Source organism: Nipponia nippon, unplaced genomic scaffold (assembly GCF_047370975.1).
Source record: "Nipponia nippon isolate SJK-2023a ecotype South Korea unplaced genomic scaffold, ASM4737097v1 scaffold_2, whole genome shotgun sequence".
NCBI classification, from domain to species: domain Eukaryota; kingdom Metazoa; phylum Chordata; class Aves; order Pelecaniformes; family Threskiornithidae; genus Nipponia; species Nipponia nippon.
The window spans coordinates 791,104-812,554 of record NW_028262336.1 but is presented as its reverse complement, the minus strand read 5'-3'; the positions used below and the strand labels follow the sequence as shown (position 1 = coordinate 812,554).

The 21,451-nt window shown below is 47.3% G+C and overlaps 1 protein-coding gene across 2 annotated transcripts in view; it reads left to right on the top strand.

The window, feature by feature from the left end:
* Positions 1-94: 94 nt before the first annotated feature.
* Positions 95-21,451, top strand: part of EPHA1 (EPH receptor A1) — a 35,786-nt gene continuing 14,429 nt past the window's right edge. The window contains exons 1-4 of one of the 2 annotated variants that reach the window (XM_009461555.2): positions 95-445; positions 3,632-3,699; positions 15,484-15,759; positions 17,394-17,784. In XM_009461555.2, the coding sequence (XP_009459830.1) occupies positions 352-445; positions 3,632-3,699; positions 15,484-15,759; positions 17,394-17,784 (829 nt within the window). In that variant the 5' untranslated portion in view covers positions 95-351. The remainder of the gene's footprint in view (positions 446-3,631; positions 3,700-15,483; positions 15,760-17,393; positions 17,785-21,451) is intronic. The other variant, XM_087755998.1, reaches the window with a different exon arrangement.

The following is a 21,451-nucleotide window of genomic DNA, read 5'->3' as shown; positions in this document are numbered from 1 at the left end:
GCGAGGCCTCCCCAGGAGGTGGCAATGGGGAGCCTCTTACGGGGACTGGAGCAAAGGTGGAGGGAGGCTCCCAGGAAAAAGGTGGCTGCCTTTAAGGTGGGTTTATTTGCCTGCCAGATGGGAAGTCTGTGACCAGCCCCTTTAAAACAGGTAAAAGCAGTAAGGCTTCTCCACCCACTTGCCTTGATCTTTCATCATAACTGTGGGCCAGGCAGGGAGGTTGTGCAATGTGTGCGCTCCAGTCAGGAGGCTGCGGGAGAGGTTCATGCACCGCGAGCAGGAGCCCAGGCTCGGAGGCCTGAGCTGGGAGAGCAGGCAGGGGCTGGGAGCCAGCCCCCCTCTACAGCCAGCATGGAGCTGAGGACCTGGAGCAGCGGGATCAAGCTCTCCCTCCGGCTCCTTCTCTTCTGGGCTCTCCTTCCTCCCGAGGTGCCTGGGAAAGAAGGTAAGCGTGGGACCTGCTGGTCCCTCTGCCTGGAGGGTTGGGCTTGGGCGGGCAGGCAGAGAGGGACCTCTCTAAGGGGCAGGGAACAGGGCCTGGCCAGCACCCGTGGGGCCCCAGGGACACCACAGCCCGCCCGGAGGGACTGGGGTGTCTGGGGAGGGCAGGTGGGTCTGGGGGGACGAGGGCCAGGATTGCACCCCATCCAACCCTTGGTGGCTCAGTGAACTGAGCCCAGGTATGTTCCCCCGCTCCCTCTCCACCCCCTCCCAGTTGAAGCACAAACGCCTCGGCATATCCAGTGATCCAAGAGAATTCTGCCTCGTGTTTGCCTTAAACACAAGCGTTGCAGATAACAAGTTTAAACACAAACGCAGAAAGTTTCTCCCCCCCCTCCCGCCAACACCCCCGCAGTTTCCTCAGGAAGCCCTCTTGGGAGTTAACCCTTGTGAGCAAGAGGACAGTCATTTTTTTGGAGGCTTGGAAGGTGAGACAGTCTCTTTCATCTACCCCAGTCTTGGAAGGTAGAGCTGGGCTTTACAATATCTTCAGAGCTGGGCTTTACAATATCTTCTTCCACCTCTTTTCTTAAGACTCCCTTGCTTCCCTTCTCTGTTCCACTTCGCCCTTTTATTAGATGTAGTGATCTTTTTTCCTTCCATCTTGGCAGTTGCACAGTAGTTATGAAACACCCGGGGAATGAGAATTTTAAGAGAGGTGAGGAAGAGTAAACCTCTTTTCTGCTCCCTACCTCCTCTTGCAGTTAATTCCTGCCAGAGACTTCTAGTCTCTGTTTTGCACAGTGAGAGATGTTGGGGCTTTTCCATCCCAAGGACAGCCCTCTCCTTTGCTGCTCCAGGCTCTCAATCGAGAGGACTTAGTCATAACTGGCAGTTCATCTCAGACTCTGCGAGGGCTGAGTGCTCTTTTAAAGCGTTCTTGACAAGCATGTTTGTATTAAGGATCCAGCTACATGGATGCAGCTAGCAGATGTTGTGGAGAAGGCCAGAGTAGGTGAGAAGTAATACAAGGTAGCGCCATGTGGGCTCTGGTTTTCATAAGTATGTGACCAGTAGTTGGCAGTAACGCTCAGGGACTTCTCTGCCACCTTCTCCCCTATCAGAACCATCTCATTTGGGCTGTGTCTGTGACCCACTCTTCCTTAACGTGTCTATCTGGGAGCAGCTCATTTCCCTGGCGTCCTCTCTTATCTGAAGTCTGTCTTCTCTTTGGAGAGAACTCCTCCCATGTGGCTGGACAGCCACGTGAGATTCCTAGCAGCGAGGCTGTGGACCAAAGAGCCCCAGAGCACTCGTATTCCCTGTGCTGTTGTAGCCTTGCTGAGTCATTCTTCCTTTCCTTGGAAAATACCTGTTGTGGGTTTCACTTTGAGAGGAACTTCTTGAGAATGGACTTCGCCCCCTCCAGTGGCACTCGGCAGCTGAAGGACCCGCTGCTGGCGGTGCAGCAGCATGGCACACGGGCTGTGCCAGGCTCCCATCCCAGCCGCTTCTGAGTTCCTTTTCCCTTGCTCTGCTAGGACTTGCCATGCCGCCCCTCTCGCTTCCACATCGCTGCGTCAGGCCTGAAGTGCGTGGGATAGGTATTAGCTGGGTGATGGTCTTGGAAGGACAGGCTACCTCACCTTGAGAGTTTTTGGAGCCAACACCACAAGAACAGTATCTCAAATAGAGACTGAGAGCAGAAGGGAAGTGAGTGAGGAGCCTTGTCTGGACAGGGAGTCTGTGGCTAGGAAGGTTTTGCCATATGACCATGCTGTGAACACCGCGAACTTGCAAAACCTGGATTCCTGCTTTTCCCTTCTCCCAATCCTGAGCCGGTGTTTCAGAGGTGAGAACAGCAATGCAATCCCTCTTATCTCCAGTTCTGGGCCCACAGCCTGCTTCCTCATTCCACAGGACTCTTGCTGATCTGCACTTTACACTCTATTACTTGTAGTTGGCAGGCAGTATTTGTAAAGCAGTCAGATGAGGGGGAGGAAATCTGGTTATTTAAATGTCATTTAAATATTTCCCCCCTCCTACCTTTCACCCCCAAATTCTTTTCGGAGATGTTTAGAAATGACCCCTCTGTATACACCCACAGGAATCTAAAAGGGAATCCAAGGAATTTTTCCTGTTTCCTGTGTTTCCAAGCTGGGGCTGCGATAGGTGCACCAAAACCAGTAGTCTGTTCTGGCAGCACCAGCAGACCCAAAGGCAGGCACGAAGCCGCACATCCAGCAGTATGACTTATTCCAACTCCTCTCCCTGTTTGCCTGTGAAGTGATCCATTTTTAATTTCTCTTCAGACCAAGACTTGAGGGCAAACTCTGATCACATTTTCAAATTTCTTTGAGGGCTAAGAATGAACAGACCGCTGAATTTCTCCATTGTCACATGACTCCAGGAGCCAAGGCTTAACAACACAGCGGTGCAGTGCAGTTCTGCAAGAGGTGGCAATGCTGTGCCTGCGAGCTGTTATTCTCTTCCTGTCATGGCTAAAACACTTGTGGGGGGAGAGAGCGAAACGATTTCAAGGCCACCATCAGATGGTGGGCAGCCTGGGTCAGAGGTAGAGGGCTCAGCAGTTTGAGCAACTGATGCATCTCATGGCTTTTGGGTACTGTGACCATGGAAAGTCCCTTCTACAATTTCACACTGCCTCTGTACTTTCCCACAGTGTTTCAAGCACCGAATAGTACCTCTGGGCGACAATGATTGATCTTTTGTGTTGGTAATTTAGTTGATCGCCTGCCTCTTCATCCATTTAGTCTGCTGCCTTCCTATTCCAAGGAAAGACGTGTTCAGCTGCTAATGCTGGGTTCCCATTTCAATAGGCTTCAGCCTCCTGCTCCCATTTTGGGGCAGCTTTAGGAAGTGGAAAAATTTGTCAGGGCTGCATTTTTTGGATGTGTGTGGGTATTACTTGAGAGGAGGGTGGAAGGGGAGGGGGTCTCATATGTCAGGAAAATCTTTTAACTCCCGACTAGCTGCACGGTTTTGTATCTTCCCATCCCTCCTCCAGCTGTGCTTTTTGAAGGTAAAAGGTCACAAAGGGTCTGGGGCTGAGAGGGGAAGTGCAGGCTTTGCCTTCTGTGACAAAAGGAGGATGAAGCCAGTCCACAGGCCGTATGAGTTGGGTCACTGATTTTTTTTTTTTTTCCCCTCCCCTTCTTCTGGTGTTCAGTGGATCTACTTGACACAAGCACCGCGCAGGGTGAACTCGGCTGGCTTCCAGACCCTCCAGAAGTAGGGGTGAGTACGCATGTTCAAGGAAGGGGAGCCACTGGGAGTACTAAATGATGGAAAAGCATAATCTAAGTTGAAATTTCACCCTGCCTCCCAAAATCAGGCTTCTTCAGCTCCACCCTCTCCTGGACATTGTATGCTTTGTGACTCTCCTTTGCAGCCCCTTCACCTCTGCAGCTTCACCCGTTAGCCAGCTGTTTGAGGACTGATGCCCCATTGACTTCCAGTAGCTCATCTGATGCCTATTGACTTCCAGTAGCTCTCAGTGATTAAACATGTCCTTGAAATACATTGTTTCCACAAAGTAATAAAACTTCATGGAGAAAAAAGAAAAAATCAAATCATCACGCTGTTTTTCATCCTAACATGTTGCAAATGCATCTTATGTCTCCTTTTCCGGGCAAATAGCCATGGCAGAAGTATTTCTGTCTCCAAGTCTCTTAAGAATTTAGAATCTTTGTCTGTTCAAGGCTGTTCTGTCTTTTTTTCTCTTGAGTACTAAACAGTCACAAATTTTTTAAATCAGCAGCTGACTGAAGAAATAACTGTTAACTCATCGGGCAGCAATCCGGCCTGCTGGGTGGGCTGCAAGGTTCCAGGACTTTACACCCAGCCCTAATGCTGTGGTTGGCCCACACAGCTGATAATGAGAGAGGCATTTCCCTTGTTTCATGACTAAAATTGAGTTGATGGAAGTTCTTCAAAATCTTTTCCTGGAACCACTGCAAAATTGGACCCAAAAAGACAGCTGAGCTCTCAGCTATTTTTGTACAAGTACAGCTATTTTGCATCAAGTACGGTTGAGCAGTCCCTCTGGCGTCACAACCTACGTTACTGAAGATGGTTTCCTTCGTAACAGCAGGACTGTGGGAGTGGTGCAAGGAAGGCACAAAGAAAAGGGAATTCAGGGGCTAGGTTGCAGGAGTTAGAAGGACATTATGTTAATACATAGTTCCAGTTCCTCATCCACGCTCTTATCTTTCTAGCAAGCCCCAACCTCTCCTATGGAGGAAGAGTCTTTACCCTTGCTGCTTATAAAATAGACCTGGGTTCAGCCTGTTCCTAACTCATTTTCATAACTTTCTTCTGTAATGCGCTGTGGCTGGTTTAAATTCACCCCAGCCTCCTCCTACTCCTGGTAGTCTTGCTGGGTGAACTGGAGCCAGACAGTGAGGTTCTCCTGTACTGGCATAACTGCATTTGTTTCATTAGTACAGCTGTTTTGGTTATTATTATTATTATTATACCCTAACTCAAAACAGGTGCCCTAGTGAGACATACATATAGATCATGTTTTGCCCATTGTTCCCTTTGTTGTCCCCATCAACTGTCTGTGTGGTAATTTTAACTCAATACTAGGCTCCAGGCACGTTCAGGATGAAGTCTGCCTCTTGAAGAGATTGGAAAAAACCACTGAAAAGCTCATTCTAAAAATAATCTGGTAGGAAGAAGACAAAACCTTTGTTACAGAACATCTGATTTTTGCACAGTAGGTTCACAGCAGTGCTAGGAGTTGGCATACCCTTCTGCTTGTGCTACATCTGCTTTTTACAATATGTACGTTTAAAATATAGTAGTTGTACCTGGGAATTGTAGAAGGTGCTGGAAGACATGGCCTGAGAGCAATCTAAACTAATAGATTAGGGTACTGATGACTGATAAACTAACAAAGGATGAAGAACCGATTCATTGACTTCTGATGAGCAACTCTTTTGCAGGGATTTGTCTAATGACGTCATTTCCCAATAACTGTTAGGTGGAAGGCTGACAAATTGCCTCAAGCAAAAAGGGAACAATGGGCAATTCTCTTGGAATCACAACTTTGAACAACTGTTTCTGAAACTATTCTTCCAAAATGAAAAAGTAAATAGGTTCGAAAGAGAACTGAGATTAATTCAGAACATTTTTTGACACAAAAGAGCTAAGGTTAATACTGAATAGTCAGACTAGCTTGATTAGTAACAGGCTGGAAACATCTGAACTCTATTGCATACAGAGTTGAAGGGTGTATTTCATGTAACACTGCTACTTGTACCTAACCTCAGATGCCAGAGATCTCCCATCTGTGAGCTGGATTTCTGTCAATATGCTTATGACACAGAGGAGGAATTTGCTGTGAGGAATTTTCATGCTTTATATGGACAAGGTCTCCGAGGCATAGCTCAGAAGAGGTTGGATTATACTGTGGAGGCAGAATTACACCTTTGTTCTCTCCTCACTTTTACCCACTGACAACGGATGAGGTGGCTTGCCCTGTGTGATTGTTTCATGGTCAGACTTGGTCTGTATCCAGTAGAGACAATGCTTCTGTTAACACATGCTCAGCTTAAGAACACCAAGCTGTGTACCAGGCCGTTTTGGACAGCATGGCTCATTTTTCTGGACTCTTAGAGTACATTAACTGGCAGTGAAATCTTGCCTAAGCTTAAAGGTAGTCTTTAGGTGAAAGTGTCTGTACTTTACTAAAGTATCTGTAGAAGTTTATTTGCTAAAACGTTTGTGCTAGCTTGCTTTGTAATAGCTGTTTAGAAAGGGTTTCATTCATTTTAAGCTACTATTGGAAACTGGACCCTTAAAAAGGCAGATTGTAGTTCCTATAATCACTTTCTTATCTTCCTTACCACCCCCCCCATCATCTAACAAATCCCTTGATAATTTTTTGTCACTGAACTTTTGAGAGAGCCATACCAGTTGGGCATGGAGAGGTATATTACAGTATAGTGGTAGATTCCCATCTTTCAACATATATTACAGAGCTAATGATGATCACTTTGAAGGTGTGAGGAGTCCAGAATTTACTTGCTCTGACATTTCTTTAAGGCTCCCTATGCTGCAAAACCAGCCTGGCTACTTGAACTGATTTCAAAAATCACTGAAACTGTCCAAAAAGGGCTTCTCAAATCCTATCATGAACAAATTCAGTTACTGCGCATCATAGCATTGCTTTTTGGCAGCTTGTAAAATAACAGTATAAAAAGTTATTTATCTCTATTGTGCTTTCAAGTATAATTACATCATCTTTGAACAGATGGTGATGAGGAGTCATGTTATCCTCTTGCATTTTGCTTTTAATAGACAAGGCCCTGAGCAACCCAACCCGGCTTTCAAGTTAGCCTTGCTGTAAGCAGGGGATTGGAGTAGGGACCCAAAGGTCCCTTCCCACCTACATCTTTCTGTGTTTACATGATAGTTTTGTGTTGTTTGTTCGTTCATGTTCTGAGCCTGTGTTTTTAGCCCAGGCACAAAAGGTCCTCCCGGTTTTACCTGATTTAAAGTTTTGAGCTCTGTAATATCTATTCCTGTGGATTTTCTGTATCAGTTTATGTAGGCCTATGATACAACATATTGGGCAATCCAATATTTGTCTTTAGCTGCTATGATTATTTCACCCCCAGCTTGTGGGCCGATCTTCAAGTTTTCCCTTTTATCCACTATTTCCAATTTCTTTTTTTTTGTGTGTGAACAGTATTTGCGTAATCCAATCATACTTTCATAAGTATATGTGACTACTTAAATTCCTAGCCGTTGGTACTGTCGGATGCTGCATACTGGGTCTCTCGATATGACCTTCTGTCTCTATGCTGTTGAATGGATTGTAAATTAAACACACTTTATTCTTTTTTAGCTGGTATGTTTTCTTGGGAGGCATGCTTTCACCAGTTCTACAGCTGCCTGCTTGTAAAAGGGTCCTTTTTCACAGTAACTTTGTTTTTAAATTGGATATCTCTTATTTCAGAAATCCCATGAACTCTGCTGCTGCCACTAATTGCCAAATCGTATCATATTTATTACATATTAAAGGCTCAGCAGTGCTCAGTTCTCAACTGGTAGCTGGTTTAAGGAGCTTATTTTTCCCAAATGATATTCCTGCATGGATCATAGTATTATTGAAGTTTTCAGATGATTTTCTTAGTCTCCTTTCTAGGCTGCCATTGTTCTCAGTCTCCTATATATGTTGAGGTGGAGGACATAATTTTTTCTGCCTATTCCATACTCTTGCTTGCTTCCACACATACTTCCAAGTGTTGCTATCAGTTTCAAACTTTCTACCAGGTCTCCCGGTGTGCACGGCACCTGATCTGCTCAACTTTTCCAAAGCCTACCTTCACACAGATTAAGGATGTGCATTTAATCCCAGTGACCTAATGTATCCCGGAGGCTATTCATAAATAGCCACTAACTGCAGCTATTGTGGCTCCAAAAACACTCAAAAAACTTTGGAAATTATGTAATTCCTGTGCAGTTCTGCACCCCGTGTTTCACAGGAGCTCTGGTTATGAACATAGCAGCTGCCAAAGCCATGTGAATGCAATATGAGTAAGCCAGTGCTCAGATTTTTTTTTTTTTTGTTGCTGTTTTTTCTATTAAATCCCAGGCATGGTACAAATTTTACGCTGCTCAATTATTTTCTTTAGGTAATAGACTAGATCAAGTACCTGTGATCTGCTAGCAACTCCTGTATTGCTGACCTCAGCATAACGTTTACGTGCCTTCAGGTTCTAGCAAGGCGAGGTAGTGTTCCACTGGACTAAGAGGTCCCAAATGTTAATAACAGCTGATGGCTGGTTTCTGTTTCCACCACTTCTGCTCAGACAGATAGGCCTGGTCATGAAAGAAATAATGTTGTGGGCCACACAGCCCTCAACCTGCAAGTTATTCCAGCATGGCACTCCTGTTTCATTAAACCGTGGCCGTTCACTTTTAATCAGACTTCTTTGTATCTTGCTTAGATAGTCTTACTTGCAATGAGTCTCAACCAGTCAGCTTTTTGTAGCATCCAAAGGTGGTGTGAAAAATAACCATCAGAAATGCTATTGCGTGCATCTCTTCCCACAACTGTTGACAGTGCGTGTCCTTTAAGATCGAACTCAAAGATCTATCATCACCTCTGAGCCTGGAATCGAGTAGCAGTATATACCTCAGTTTAAGTATATCAGGCACAGGGGATTAGCTCTTCCAAGTGAACAGGATTTATATAGAAGTAAAGGACAAATGCCTAGTGAAGTCAACAACTAACTGGAAATGGGAACAGTTCTGGCTTCGGGGTCATATCCTGACATGCCCTGCTGCTGTTGATATGCAGACTGGTGGACATACTTGTTGATGATATTCAGTTAAGTGAAAATTAGTTATTTTGTGTGGATTTGGGAGTGAAGGAAAAAAAATGTTACGCGTATCCAGATATCCTTTACTTTACTCAGAGGGGTGAGAGGGGGGAGTAAAAAGAGTGATATGAGAGGAAGTAAAGTGTAAATTAGTAACTGTACCGTAGGCCAGATTGCATGAGCCACCAACCTAGGATGAAGTCACTGCCACAGACCCAAGCAGCAATCATCTCAGCTGGTGCACTCAGTGTTATGACCTGAAGGGCAGAAAAGACCACGTTCTGAGCCAAAACGAAGATGCTGTACAGCCGTGACATGCATCACCATGGCTGCTCAGGGACTACGGTCATGACAGCACTGTTGCCTAGGAGCTTCAGGAAGCTGATTCACCCTTTTATAGCAGTCGAAAGAGAGTGGACAAGGTTCACTGAACTTCCTCACGTCAACACAAAAGCACCACAAGTCAGCTGGAACTTTGAGATGAGTCTGCCTATAGCACGGTCCTCCTAGAAGACTAACGGGCTATTTAAAGTAAAAACCAAAACGACTTTTATTATATTACCAACCAAAATACTGGTGAGTTTGCAGGCAGGAAGGTTAGAAAGGAAAGGCTTTGTATCTTTTGTTGCCTGCTGTGTCCTTGCTGTATAGACCTATGCTTTGAAGTGTGATTCTTACCATCTCAGAGGCAGAGTTGCAGAAAAATGTGTCTGTTCCTTCTGATTTCTTGGAATGTTATTTCCATTGCTTCTAAGGGCTAGTTCCTGGCTTCCCTATGCTTGACCTGGAGCCTGCCAGCTCCTCACTGTGACTTTCATGCTGCCATCTCCTGCAGCTTCTTTTCTCCAGGCAGGTTTGATCACCTCAAAGAAAAGGGACAATTACCCTCTCCCTCTGTGGGATTCCACCTGGTCTGTCGCTCATCTTAAAAAGGAACCTATGCACACAGAACAAATATTGCCCCATTGCCATCAGACTCATTTCCCAGGTTCTCTGTAAATACTGGAAGTATACATGACACACCATACAAAACCATAACTCACACCATACAAAGCCCTTTTCCTTGGGGAAAAAAAAAATCACTTCCATTTACAATGGGTCCTACACAATGTATAATGTAGCACAAAAATCCCATGAGAGCTAACATTTGCTTTATTGGTAATAGGACTTCAGCCATGAATTCTGAACTGTTAAGATGCACCATCTGATTTTCCACTCCTGTCCTTTTCGTAGTTATTGATATTGTTAGCGGGTGTTAGCGAAATACATATATATAAAACAAGTGTTCCAAAATATCTAGGTGAAATGTTGGACTAGAGTATCATTATTCCTTACCTGGTAGCATCTGTTGTGACCAGAACTGTTTTCATGCAAGACTTAAATGCGACCAGACAGTTCAGAGAATGAGCAGACAGCAGAACCTGGGTTTGAAAAACAGGTTCTGTAATCAATACGCTGGAGCTCTGTGGCTCACATGAGCACCTTATCTTCCCATAAGAACCTGAGTACAAATTAAATCGGAAGGAGATGGGTGGGATGGAGACCTGTGTGCTAGTGCCCTAAAGGACAAGTAATTACATAATGCAGTTGCTCCTCCCTGAAAATAATCAATGGATCATTGCGGAGAAAAAATATATCATCCCACCCAGAAAGATACCGTAGACAGGTAAACATCACTTCTGTGTTCAGTTGTGTCAAAGACTCCATGCTGATGTGATGAAATCAAACTTCCCTGACCATTGCCAAAAGATCAAAGAAATAAAAGCAGCTTCTTTGCTGTCCTCAGATCTAAAGTTATAGGACTCATGAAGTTAAGTGTCTAGATGTCACCACACTTCTTTCGTCATCGTCATCTAAATTGTCTTCCACACCAGCAAAAGAACTTGCAAGAGTATTGAGAAACTTTCAGTGAAGGGTCACAGAGACTTGATTCTGGACTACTGTCAGAACACCGCTGTGGTGCTGCTATTTTCGACTGGCTGGTCTGGCTTTACCTACTGACAGGTTTTTGTCAGGTGTATTTTAGCTGAAGAGAAGCTGTTCATCCTATCACGGCAGGGATCCGCAAGATATCTCTAGTGTCACAGTCTTTCCTCTGAGGCACCATGTTAAGAATGTGGTACAGTTGAACCTGTAATGTACAACTGCCTTCAACTCTGAATCTATTCCAGGAAGGTTTTTTTGGTGACGGTAGCACGCAAATGCTACTATACAGAAGTCAGAGACTCCGTAGGCAAATGTGCTGCCAGGGGAAGGAGGTAGAAACCATTCAGCGGTGCGTGTTCAGGCTAGGTGGTTTCAGGCTTGGGACGCCGGTGATGTATTGTTGCTGAAAAGGATTCCTGTTTTGGGGCTCCGTGATTTTTCTTCAGGAAGAGATTTCATGGATTAAAATAGCACTCGGGAATTCTGTTGCAAATTAAATGGGAAAGAGATGCACTTGCTAAGCACAGGTACGCTGTAGCTGGCTGTACTAACTCAGTTGGTCTTTGCATCTTAGTCCAGCTCTCTAACCCAAAGTTAAACAAGTTTTTAGTTTTCAGTATGTGAACTCTATCTTTTCCAGTGGAGATACGCAGCTTAGTTTAGTAACTTTAAGCCTACTGGCAAGATGCTTGCCTTGTTGTTGCCTTTTCTAAGTCTGTTAAAAGTATCGCTGTGCCTTTCCCCAGGGGCCTGCAGGCCACAGATTGGAAGCCACTGTGCTAAGCTCATGTGAAGGCAAATGAAATATAGGTCACAGAAGGCAAGCTCTTATCTGAAAGGAGACAGGGCAAGTCCCTGGGAAGCTGGAGATGGAGACAGCATTACTGTTGCGAGCCACAAGCTCTTTTGACTCTAGTCTGAGCCTAAGGATGTGCCATACTGTCACAGTCTGCTGCCTCTGTCACTGGTAGCCTACCTCATTATTAGCAGGGATGACATTTGTATTCGTCATCATAAAAAGTTTGTTGTTGTTTTTTTTTCTTGCACATAAAAAAGACTAAAACCAAAAGAGACCACTTTATTGATGCCTGCAGAGCCTGAGACAGTAGCTCCAAGAAGACATACAAACTGTCCCAGTTTGTTTCCATCTTATACCTTATGGCACATCCTAGGAAGAGTAGCCCACGGATGGATGGAGGAATCACAGGTTGTCCTAGATAGGCTCCTTGACACAGACCTAACCTAGAGAAGGCTCTTTTGTAGAAAAAGCAGGGTAAGCCTTCCTTCGTAAGCCTTCAAACTGTATAATCAATTCAGAGTCAATCAAGGCAGATATTAAAAGGCATGTTCCTTATCTTATCTTTGGATCTTTACTCACAAGGCAGACCAAACCAATACTGTTCACTACAAATATCTAGTGGCGCCCTTCCAGGTTGTCATTCCAGTCATTCTGAACGGCCTTCATAAAGACAGCTCGTCTCCACCACTGCTTTCTTTATATTAAATCCAACCTAGCAATGGGAGGAAAGTCGCCTTCCTTTTTCCTAAACTTACAGTGTTTTGAGGTTATTGAGATAGTACTTTTGCGCTGAGGTTTTCATTCACTTAACACTAATTGCTGTGCCGGAATTATTTTGCTCTGTATTATACCACCAGACCAAGACTTTCAAGAACAAATCTCTGGAAATAAGTGCCTTTGTTCGTATATGAGTTCCTGAGAACCCCTACACCCTTTTGTTCTCAAACGCAGTGGCTACATCCTTAGACTTTTTAGAAAGTCAAGTTACTACTTCACGGCCCTCTCCAGAATGCATTGGCTTTTGTTTTCTTAGCAACTTTTTAAGAATTCTAAAAGGTTTTAAAAGTTTGAAGACTCGTTTAAAGACAGTTTAAACTTAAACTTAAACAAGAATTTAAATATAAAAGAGTTTAAAAAGAGTTTTAAAGAGTAAAATTTAACGAGTTTAAGAACTCTTTAGCTTGCTTAGAGCAGAGAATTGGACTAGATGATCTCCAAGAGTCCTTTCCAACCTAAGTCTTTCTGTGATTCTGAATCTCATGAGGAAGTTTTCTGTAGCGTCATAAAATCACAGTTCACTCACTCCTAAAATGAGGAAGTCTGGCTCCCGCTGACCCCCACTTCTCCTAGAAGAGTGTTTCCCATCCTGTGGCCAAACTGATGACTGGAGTGAGGATACAGTTCTGGAATGAAATGAGTAGAAAGTTCTGTTATCAAAGGAGGTGGATTCAATGTCATTGGCAGACAAACTGGAGAGCCAAGTAATTCATATTGATTGAGACAGACTTTACCACACATGTTCATTAAGAACATTACATTAAAAATCTGAGGCATACATTTTGATTTTGCAGCAGATTCTTTGAGGATGTGAGACAGTCGCCTAGCAACTTCTGGACTCATCACCCTTTCATTAAGTGTTGTATGTAACAGTTTTCCTCTACTACTTTGAATTTAAAAGCTTCACTGAATAATGAAAAGAAGTCACAAGCATATTTAACAATAGTTCTGTATTGTTAGCATAAATAATATCCTCATTTTACTTCCTTTACCCATCAGCAGCAGAGTCTAGAAAAACCAAGTCTGACTCCCTTGTTATTTCTTTGCACCACTCTGCATATGAAACTGTGCAATAGTCAGTGCTCAGCATCTTTGCCCTGAAGAGCTCAGTCTGGAAGAAGCTGGGCTGATATAAGCTAAGAAATATAGGAGTTCGCAGTTGGATTTTTTTCCAGCAGCAGAGTTTGAAGGAAATTTTTCTGCTAGAGTTTTCCCTCTTGAAAATGAAATTTTGCTCCTGTATCACTTAAGTTTTGAAAATGGTATATTCAGGACGTGCATCACAACAGCTCGTGTCTTTTGGTGAGACATGTCTGTGGCATTGCCTTAGGATAAACTGCTAATGGAAACTTGTCTAACTCTCAGCCTTCAAATGCAATTATGCATTTCCCATCAGCTTGGTGGAGGCAGACAGTCATGGAAAAATGTTTCTAAAAGCCAGTCCTAACATTGGCAGTTTCTTACGAAAGCTACTTTGCTCTTACTCTCCTTTCTAACTTCTTTTCTTCTATTTCAATATACTTCAGGATGTGTTGTAAATTCAGTTCCGTAGCATTTTCCAGAAGTTTTTCAGTGAAATAGTGCAAGGGGCGATGAAGTGATTGCCTCATCTGGTTGATCAATTGAGACTGATCAGTCTGTTTCTCTTGCTGTCCTAAATGCTTTGACCTCCAGTAAGTGAAATAAGTGTAAATCCTGTGTGGTGCAGGTGTATGCCAGCTGGATCAGATTAAGAGGGTGGGGTAACACTGGAGATTAATTACATGGAGAAAAAGAAAACCAGAAGGGACACATAGATACCATCCAGAGAGCTTCCTGGGAGGAGCCTGCTAGTATGCACTTAGGCAAATGGCTGAAATCAGCCAGATACGAGCTTGGGCTATCAGCAGGGCTGGCTAGCGTAGCGAAAGCACTCTGATGGTTTTCAGAGTGGGGCTGCATAGGAGGTACGCTCTAAGTCACGGGATAAAAGCAGAGCCTCCTCTGGCGCTCCGCGGGTCCGGATCTCATATTCCGCTAGCAGAGGAATGGTCTGTGGGATGAGAAGCGAGGGGAGAGGCTGCGGGGTTGTGCTGTGAGGGCAGGAGGCGGTGGTGCTGGAGAAATGTGAGTCCCACGCTCAGCCCGTGAGACTTGACAAGCCTGGAGTAATATAGAGACTGAGGCCTTGTTTAAATTGCATCTTAACCCGGGGTGTGATTTAAAACCAAGATGCTTAAACTTGTGCCAATACCTATGTGGGCACTTGTTTCAATTTAATTTGATTAAAAATTTAAAGCATAATGAGAAAGGCAGTCTGAGCACGGGTGGAAAAAGGATCTAAGTTATTTTCCCTGTGGACAAAACCTCGCTTTCCAAGTTTTCAGTTCTCATGTGCGACTTACTCAAAAGTGAATATTCTATGCATTTTTTATCTGACCTATGGTGAAGAAACAAAACTAGGACCACATAAAATTCAGCAAAAGTGTATATTAAAATACGTATCAAACCCTGTTGGATTCATACAAATACTATCAGTGAGGTCATATAACCAGCCATTATTTGCCTGGGGAAGAAGCAGAACCTAGTATGAAGTCAGGAAAATCAAGTGAGTTTTAATAGTTAAATTAGGGTTTGCAAAATATCACACTTAAAGAAGCATGAACTCCAAACTAATGAGTGCTTGCTCTAGCACAGTCCTTCTGCAGCTGACCTTCCCATTGTGTCGGGCCATCCTTTCTCTCACCCCGAAGTGCTGTGCATTATTTTCAGGGGCAGATAATAGTCCTGATCTGGTACATTCTACGGTACTCTTTGAATCAGAGAGAAGTTGCCAATACATGGGAGTAGCGGGTCTTTTTCTCAATCTAAGCTAAGGCAGCGTATGAAAGAAATAGTTTGGAACCAAGGTAGGATGAAGGGGATGCGCAAGGGTCCATGTACTGTCGTTCCCTTTAATTTGTCGTAAGTCAGATCCTAATTACAGTATCCTCTTTGCTCCCTATGTTAAGAGTTTAGGCAGATATGGGGGTCTAGACCAGATGCAGCTTTTGCTCAGTGTAAGAGACCTGTTAGTTAGCCAGGCTTTGAGCCCTGAATGCTATATGGGAACGGATCTTTTAGGCTAGATTCTGTCATATTTGAAGCGAAACTTGTTTCTGACATCTGTCTAACAATGTGTGTTTTCTTCTACCTTGGGAGCAGTGGAGTGAAGTGCAGCAGATGATAAATGGTACCCCGGTCTATATGTACCAGGACTGCAGTGTGCTTTCCGAGGGTGACACTGATCACTGGCTTCGCACCAACTGGATTTATCGGGGTGAGGCAGCCTCCCGCATTTATGTGGAGCTAAAGTTTACTGTGAGGGACTGCAAGAGCTTCAAAGGTGAAGTGGTGACCTGCAAAGAGACCTTCAATCTCTATTACATGGAGTCTGAACAAGATGTCGGGATCCAGTTCCGCCGCCCGCTGTTCATCAAGGTCTGTAGCGCTGGGAGTGAAGACTGAGTCATATCTTTCAGCTTAAACTAGGTGTGTCGTGCTGGCTGGGGGAGGCTAGGAGAACCAGCATCTGGGGAGAGGCACGGATAGTAAGCTTGTCCTTAGAATAAACTTTGCCCGCAGTGCCCTTTGTGATGCTCAGAGCAGTCTTTGCCACAGAAGGCACAGGAGTTTTCAAATGAGATCAGCCCTCCATTCTGCGTAAGCACTTATTTAACTGGACACCACGTAGGTAAGGATTCTAAAGGGTAATAACAGTGCTAGATGGTTACACCAATTTTTAGAAATAGTAAAGCAGAGACCAAAGGAATTTGACTTGCCTTAGGTAACAAAGCAAGATTAGACAAAGCGAGAAGAACAGAATCCAGTTCAGGTCTCTGTGCTCCTGATCATTTGCTCCGATTGTTACGAGATACGGGGTCTTTCTTTTCTAAAACTGGAGGCGATGGCTTGCTATAATGAAATTCTCCCTTCTGTGAAAGTATTTAGCACCGCTATATTTTAACTGCTGTTTCCCCCAGCAGAGCTTCCTCTTGCCATGGAAACATTTGAACTGCAGAACAGGGAGCCTCAGATTTTTTTGTAAAGGAACTTCTGTAATCTGGTTCTGTCCTGAAAGAAATCACAGACCTAAATTATTTGACTGCCCTTTCCTCTGCAGTTTAAATGGCATGTGATGAAAACAAAGAATGGTAAAGGCCACCACAGGCCGAGCAGGACTCTGGTAACGGATTCCCCTCCCTCCCCAGTGCTCCTCCACCTCCCCTGCAGCTGAGACCTACCAGGTGAATTTATGCGATACCTCCACAACTCCTAAAGCTGCCTTAGGATCCCTCTGCCAGATGCAGCTGCTGTGCAGATCCTTTCATCTGCCATCCAACTCCACAGAGCGGGTGGTGTCACGTAATGGGGAGGGGCCTGCGGTGGAGAGGATCAGTTATCAGGCTGGCTCTCTGAGAAGAAAGGCCACCCCACCTACAGTCCAGCTCTTCCATATCACATGCTGTCATGGAGGACTTTCCCATTTGCCCAAGCACTGAAAGCATCTCTCTCTCTCATCCTTTATTTGCTGAGGCAGTGGGAATGTAAGAGTGTGGGAGCATTTTTCACCTGAGTACCTACAGCGCTGAAATACGTTGAGTGCTGCATGAGAAGCACCTTGCAGTAGATGATGTGATCTGCATCAAGTACAGCCTAGAAACAGGTGGCTGTAATTCAGTGGTCAATTTAAAACCACAACTCTAAGCACTGTTGTGATTTTACTGCATACAATTTGCAAAGAATATCACAGAAGAGAGATTTGCTCCTTTAGGGGCAGTTCCTAAAGACCTCCGAGATCAGAGACCCAGAACACAGTGTAGTATGTAAGACCAGTGAATGACTGCCAAGGAGTTGAAAGGAGATGCTGGAAAGTATGGAGGCAAGAAGGGATGCGGAGCCCGTTAACGCTTCCTCCACGTGCAAAGAAAGCATGCAGTGCGCTGGCATTAGAAACAGTTGACCATGCAGCCTCTAAAAGGCCTTCGTGTAAAAGAAGTTTGAGAGGCATGGGTATTTCAGCTGCTGCTGCCTGCTCGGATGTTAATGCCGTTGTCTTTTTCTCTTTTGCTTAGCTCAACACTGTGGCAGCAGATCGAAGTTTCACAAGCAGAGACATCGAATTGGGCGCCATGCAGCTGAACACAGAAGTGTGCCCCATTGGGAAGCTGTCTCGCCGGGGCTTCTACTTGGCTTTCCAGAACTCCGGGGCTTGCGTAGCGATGGTGTCTGTCCGAGTGTATTACAAGACTTGCCCAGAGGCAGTGCGGGGCCTGGCCCGTTTTCCAGAGACGCTAGCAGGTTCAGAAGGGCTGACAGAAGTGCCCGGCGTCTGCGTGGAGTATGCAGCTGAAGAAGCGGGCTCTCCCCCCAGGATGCACTGCAGCACTGACGGGGAGTGGCTGGTACCAATGGGCCGATGCCTTTGCGCTGTGGGGTTTGAGGAAGCCGATGGGAGCTGCGTAGGTGAGTATGCAGACAGACACTGGCTGTAGGCCATGGGAGAGGTTCCAGGGAGCTAGAGATCAGAGCATCTGTAAGCATAAAGTGGGAGTAGGGGCGTCAGTGTGGTCTACCTCTCTCTTGCCTGCCCTCTGTGCCTGCCAGGTGTATCTTATACCTTTCCTCCCCTCCTTAGCTTCTCTTTTTCAGTTGTGATTTTTCTCCTCATGTGCAGGTGTAAGACCTGCACACACCTCTCCACTCCCTCTTGGGCTTCATCCAGGAGCCTTCAGCTCTGGAGCTAGTTTCTGCGAGCTCTAACTGTGTGATTGACACTGACTCACTCAACAACTGGTTCCCAACCATTAAATGGCAGCCTTGTTCTCTCAGGGTAGACAGGTCAGACACATGGAGCAGTGTATTTGTCCCGTGACTAGAAAACTGAGAGCTGGAGGGGGTCGAGTTTCTCCTCTGTGTCCCCTTCTGCTTGGACTGGGATGGCTTTTCTGCCATGGGAAACCATGTAAAGCACATTGCACAATACCATCGGTGCCCAGCTCGTTTCTGAGGAAGAGCAATTAGCAGACAGAGGAGTCACTGGGAGACTGGAGCCACAGAACGAGCCAGGGTTGTTGGAGCAAGCAGTGCAGGGCTCTCCCTTTGCCACAGAAGGGACAAGATCCAGCTTCTTAGGGCAACTTTGTGCGTTTGTCAGGGGAGAGGATACGTGTGGTGTTTTGGAGGATGTGTATTACTGCAGGGAGAGAGGTAAAAGACAGCACGTCTCTGCTCTTGTTGTCAGAGCCATACGGCACAAGGCTAAGGCATATAGAAAAAGGAATCCGTGCACCGCTGTCAGGGTCAGCGGGTGTTCTGTCCCTGCTTTGTTCTGCCTTTGCCTCGCTACGAGGATCTGGTGCCCCTATGAATTCCCACTGCTTGCTGCTCATTTCACTTGGGGAGCTGGTGTGGGTTGAAGCATGAGATCCTCTCCCTTCTCCAGCAATCCCCTCTCCTTGCATAGCTCAGCCAGTTTTTCCACTTAGGTGCTACGGAGCTCTCCCCGCCCTCCGGAGAGCACTCCCCTGGGAAGGGGCAGGGAAGCCGTCATGCCTGGACAAGCCCTGACTGCTATCGCAGTACAGGTTCATTCTACATCTGCGCTTTTATCCCACTCCGCCCAAGTACAGCTGCAGCCAGAAGTGTCTTTTGTAGGATCAGTAGGGACTGGGGAAGTCTCCCAGGAGAGGAAGGGAAGAGGGGAGAACCTAGCAGGGGTACTTCACGTTCAGAGCGGTGTCTTACTGGAGGATCAGAGCAGAAGGTGAATGTAGGTTGCCTGCTGGGGGATATCTTGGGGTCCTTCTCCCCCAGCGGAAAAGACCAGGCAAAGAACTGGGAACTATCCAGTTCAGGAGAAAGGCTGAGGTCACAGCTTCTACTTTGTCCTCAGAAGATGAAGGACTTCTCCTTCAACATGTACAGGGGGACAGGATGAAGGAAGACCTTCTGGCAGCGTCTTCTGGTTCCGAGTTTTGCCTTAAGTAGGAACCAAAAAAAAAGGAAAGCTTAACTACAACCCTTGCCTCATAACAGGGAGAAGAACCTGACCTCTGTTACAGGACAGGAGGCAACAGAAAGCCAGAGGTCGAGGTTCTGAACTAATTCACTCAACCTCTCAGTGAATTCCCAGCCGTATAAAGCTCTGCTGGGTACATAATGGCTCAGCCATCCCGTGATCCCAGAAAAACTGTGCCTGCCCAGAGCACTACCTCTCAGCCTCTCATAGCATTGCAGACTTTGCTACCGATAAACCCAGAGCTCCGTGATTAACTTCCTCAAGTATGTAATTTACCGCGAACACAAAGGCTGGCTGTGCCCCTGGCCTGTGTTCTGGTTCCTTGATGGGCTCTGCAGGGTGGCGGGCAAGCCGAGCTCCCCGTCGGCTCAGGCCTGGCGCCCGCAGGCTGCCCGGTGCTTGCTGGCAGTCTCCCGAGGAGCAAGCACCTGTAGGAATAAGGAATGAAGGGAGGGCCGCAGCCCGCCTCTCTGCCCTCTGCAGTCCTCAGCAGGCCCGTTCCCAGGCCTGTTTTTCCCATCTTGTTGCCCGCAGCGGCTGCCCAAGGGCCGGGGAAACCGGGTGCCAGAGGGGCTGGGCGGGAGCGGGGCCTGCGGGCTCTGCACCACCGCCGCCGGCTGCGCTCCTGGGGGAGCCGCGGGCAGCCGCTCCTCTGCTTCTGCCCAGGGAGCCCAAGGCCTCCAGGGAAGGGAGGCGGGCGGCGGTGGGAGCCGGGCTCCGCGGCCTGCCGGGCAGCGCCGCCTCACCCCCGCCATGCGGCAGGCCCGGGCCGCGGCCCGCCGGCCTCCGCTGCCCCCGGACCCGCCGGGCGCCACGGGGGAGGCTTCGCACCGCCTCCGGGGCGGGGCCGGGCACCGCGGGGCCTCGCCGGTGCTGTGCAGCCACCTGCCGGCCGCTGCCGCCACCGCCACGGCGGCCGCCTGGGCCCCGGTTGCCGCGGCGGGGGAGCCGAGGCGCCGGGCGTGCGGTCAGGCGGCGGCCCGCGGCCGGGTGAGGGTGGCCGGGGCGCGGGGGTCCGCCCTGAGGCGCCGGGGCCGCTCCCTCTCGGGCCCCGGGGGCTCTCCCTGGCTGCGGGGCTCTGCTCTGCGTGCCGCTCCCAGGGCGCCGGCCGGGGCTGGCCTGGGCCTGTGTGGGCCGCCGGTCCGAGGCGGGGTGGCCTCACCCCCGCTGCTCCGTCCCTCCCAGCGGGCCCGGGGCTGGGGCCGTGCTGGCGTCTGGGTCGCGCAGGCAGCCGGGTGCCTCCGCTCCTGCCTGCACCTCCTGCCCCCCCTTAGGTTACTGCTCCAGCCGCGGGCTCAGGTGATGTGACCTGGTCCGGCCAGCCGGTGCCTGCCCGGTTACCTCCTGGCGTTGTCCCTTCGCCCAGATGTGCCCCGTGCAGTTCCCTGCCTGCGCTCCCTCTCCCTACCAGGCGTGCTCTCCCCCTGCCAGGCAGCTCTCCCGGTGCTGTCTCCCTGCCAGGCAGCTCTCCCGCTTGAAGGGTCTCGGCACCACCGATGAGTAAAGTGGAGACCAGGCAGCAGATGGGGACTGTGGGCTGGAGCGACACTGGAGCGCAGGCTTGGAGGAGCAGAGGCCCAACAGAGGCTCTCTTGGCGTCAGAGCTAGCTGCTCTTGCAAAAGTCCCCAAACCCAGATTTCCCTAATTTACGTGCTGACTGTCTCAGCCTGATAGTAAGAGGGTGTGTATGTCATCCCATATTTATGGCAGGTAGTATTGTCTAGGGAACAATGTGTTATACAAGTCTGTGGCCCTGCGCTTTGTTTGTTTTTCATGTTGCTGTCAAAGCTCTCCTGACCCAAACTGATCCAGTGTCAGGAATTTTGAAATCTCATGCTGGAGCAAAATGGCAGGAGGCCACAAAGCTTTCATCCTTGCTCCAGCATGTAGAGGTGCTCCCAGTCATGAGCAGCATAGAGATCAAAGTGACTTTTCTTCTTCTTGCCAATTTCTGAAGGAGATGATTTGATCTTGAATATAAATGGAGTCTCTTTGGGCTGGTGACAATGCTTGAGCCTTGTAATTCTTTCAGCAGGCTGTGCTATCATTGACCACATCGTTGTATGGTTGTAGCTCAGAATGACAGACTCGTTCCTGAGAGGTTCTGTTAT